This window comes from Nycticebus coucang, chromosome 14, assembly GCF_027406575.1.
Source record: "Nycticebus coucang isolate mNycCou1 chromosome 14, mNycCou1.pri, whole genome shotgun sequence".
NCBI lineage: Eukaryota > Metazoa > Chordata > Mammalia > Primates > Lorisidae > Nycticebus > Nycticebus coucang.
Genome location: NC_069793.1, coordinates 63,105,961 through 63,109,596, shown reverse-complemented (window position 1 = coordinate 63,109,596; position 3,636 = coordinate 63,105,961). Strand labels below are relative to the sequence as shown.

General features: G+C 34.5%; 1 protein-coding gene across 1 annotated transcript; it reads right to left on the bottom strand.

Moving 5' to 3' along the window:
* Positions 1-2,090: 2,090 nt before the first annotated feature.
* Positions 2,091-3,063, bottom strand: LOC128565617 (olfactory receptor 51A4). Its single transcript, XM_053562209.1, has one exon. It carries the CDS (start codon positions 3,043-3,045, stop codon positions 2,104-2,106), a length of 942 nt encoding a protein of 313 aa, XP_053418184.1. The 5' UTR covers positions 3,046-3,063; the 3' UTR covers positions 2,091-2,103.
* Between the last annotated feature and the right edge of the window lie 573 nt (positions 3,064-3,636).

Below are 3,636 nucleotides of genomic sequence, written 5' to 3'. Positions count from 1 at the left end.
TACCAACATCCTATTTTCAAGACTTGGAAAAAATGATTCTGAATTTTGTATTGAACCAGAAAAAAACCCATATATATAAGGCAGTTCTTAGTAATAAAAACAAAGCTGGTGATATCACCAAACCAGATTTTTGACTGTGCTACAAGGCCATAGTGGTCAAGATAACATGGTACTGGCACAAAAATAGAGACATAGACATTTGGAAGCAAGTAGAAAACCAGGAAATGAAACCAACAACTTACAATCACCTAATCTTTGACAAACCAAAGAAGAACATCCACTGGGGGAAAGACTCCCTATTCAATAAATGGTGCCAGAAGAATTGGATATCCACATGTAAAAGACTGAAACTGGACCCGCACCTTTCTCCACTCACAAAAATTCAAGATGGATAAAAGAATTAAATTTAAGGCATGAGATGATAAAAATCTTCAAGGAAATCATAGGAAAAACACTAAAAGATATTGGCCTGGGGAAAGACTTTATGAAGAAGACTGCCATGGCAATTGCAACAACCATGAAAATAAACAAATAGGATTTAATTAAACTGAAAAGCTTCTGTATAGCCAAGGAGACAACAACCAAACCAAATAGACGACCTACCCAATGGGAAAGGATATTTTCATATTTGAGTCAGACAAAAACTTAATAACTAGGATCTATTAGAGAACTTAAATTAATCCACAAGAAAAAAGCCAAAAATTCCATACATCAATGGGGGAACAGAGATGAACAGAACCTTCTCTAAAGAATTCTAATCATGCCTAATTATTAGAGAAATGCCAATTAAAACCACCCTGAGATATCATCTATCCCCAGCAAGAATGGCCCACATCACAAAATTGCAAAACTGCAGATGCTGGTGCAGATGTGGAGAGAAAGGAACACTTTTACACTGCTGGTGGGACTGCAAACTAATACAACCTTTTTGGAAGGAAGTACGGAGAAACTTCAAAGAACACAATCTACACTCCCATTTGATCCTGCAATCCCATTACTGGGCATCTATCCAGAAGGACAAAAACACCTCTTATTATTAAGACACTTGTACTGGACTATTTATTGCAGCTCAATTTATAGTCACTAAAATGTGGAACCATCCTAAATGCCCTTCAACCCAGGAATGGATGAGCAAGTTGTGGTATATGTATAGCCTGGAATACTATTCAGCCATTAAAAAATGGAGATTTTGCAGCATTTGTCCTAACCTGGATGGAGATGGAATACATTATTCTTAGTAAAGCATCACAGGAATGGAGAAGCATGAATCCTATGTTTTCAACTTTGGTATGAGGACAATTAATGACAATTAAGGATGTAGTGGGGCATGAGGGAAGGAGAGAGTAGACAGAGAAGGAGGGAGGGGTGTGGGAAAGGAATAGAAAAAAAAAGAAAAGAAAATAGTGACTAATTCTCACATAAATTGGATTGAATTTTGGCCAAAGTACATTATTTAAAAATTAATTTTTAATTCATCTTGTTTATATGTTGTTTAGGATATTGAATCATCATTTATAAGTGAAATATGTTTGTAATTTCCCTTTATAATAATATATTTTTTTCCAATTTTAGTATCAGTTGTATCCGGATGATGTAGAATGATTTTGAAGTATTTCTTCTTTTTCTATTGTCTATAAGATTTGGCATGATCTATTTTTTGAAATTATTTTAATTTATAAATATTACTTGTCTATTTTTTGAGACTTTGGAAAAAATTAATAAGAAGAAGTTAACCGATGATTCCATAGTGAACCTCAGAGTCAAAGAATTCTATGATAGACATACTCTTATTTGACAATGTGAATGTTACTTTTTTGCATGATTATGATTATTATTGCTCAATATTTCGTTGCAGCAATCATCTGATTTCTTTTCTGAATATATTTATCTTTGTCCATTCTTTATGAGGTTTTTGTTTCTAGTCCTTATCTTAAACATTGTTATTGTTATTAAATTTTAAGACTTTTTAATTTTGTGAAGGCAAAAAGTGGAAACCAAATAAACACATGCATATGTATAGAGAAAATTTTAAAAAACTAAAAAAAAAGGAAAAGCCAAAAAAAAAAAAGATACCTTCAATTATGTTTCTACCATATATGTCTGCTATATCTGTTTCTTACACAGTCTTGCTGCAACTCTCACTCTAATCTGTCTAGTGTTAACACAATAAACAATTGGGTTCATTAGTGGAGGCACAAGTAAAAGAACATTTGCCATAAGAACATTAGCAAGGGGAGAGACATGCCTGGCAAAGCGATGGACAATGGCTAGGTTGATGATGGGCAGATAGAAGATGATTACTGCACATATGTGTGAAACACAAGTATTGAGGGCCTTGAGCTGCTCCTTTTGGGATGCAATTCCCAACACAGTATTGAGGATTAGGATGTAAGAAACAGCAATGAGCATAAAGTCTACCATAAGACAGAGTGCTCCAAAAAAGCCATAGATGACATCAATTTGGTTGTCAGAGCAAGCCAACTTCATGACATCCTGATGTAGACAGTAGGAATGAGACAATTGGCTTTTCTTACAGTATCTCAAGCTTCTCAAAGTGAACGGAAAGGGAAAAACCAGGAGCATGCTTTTGAAGGAGAGTACCAGTCCTATTTGGGCAACTCTGATAGTTGTAAGAATGGAACTGTATCTCAGAGGATTGTGGATGGCAAGGAAGCGGTCAAATGACATGATCAGGAGGACTGAGGATTCCAGTGCTGTGAATCCATGAATGAAGAATTCCTGGGCAAAGCAGGCATTGGCAGAAATTTCAGGAGCATTGAGCAAGAAGATCCTCAACATGGTAGGCAGAGAAGATAAAGACAAACCCAAGTAAGACATAGCCAACATGGAAAGGAAATAGTACATGGGCTTATGCAAGGAGGGCTCTGTCTTAATGATAGAAAGGATGGTGCAATTTCCCAGAATAGCAATAAGATACATGATGCAGATGGGGATAGAGATCCAGATGTGTGCATATTCTAGCCCTGGCATCCCAACCAAGAAGAAAGTGGTGATTTCAAAGTGTGATGTATTGATGATGGACATAACTCAGTCAGAGAATTCTGCAATAAAACATATAGACATTAGTGCTGGTAAAATATGAATATCTGTACATTGGGTAGAATAAAAAGTAATGTTTAAATTTATGGATTCTTTGGGCTTTCTTGTGACAGAATAAATTATTTATGTGGCTATCATATGGAGAGAAGTAGATGACACTGTAGACTAGAATCTGCCTATATTATAAATTGGGAAAATTGTTTTTCCAATAGAGAAACTAGATTTAAATGTTTCATATAGATACGGATATGATTTCATTTTTCTATGATGTATTGTAATTAAACCTTAGTTAATGAATAATCCTCTACTATTTTTCACTTTCAGATCCTAGAGAAAGTATTAGGTAAAACATGATTTTTAGAGTGACAATATATGTGGGCAAAAGAATCCTATAAATAAAGCGCCTTCCTAAAACTCAACTCCCATAATTGTGTGGTTTTCTCAAACCCAAACTTCCCTACATTTTATCCTTGCCATTTGAAATTTGTTGATTATTTAAACATTCTTTAAAAAATCTCATTATTTTAAAATCAATTACATCATTGAAACAGAAGTACTATAGGAATTACTAACAGA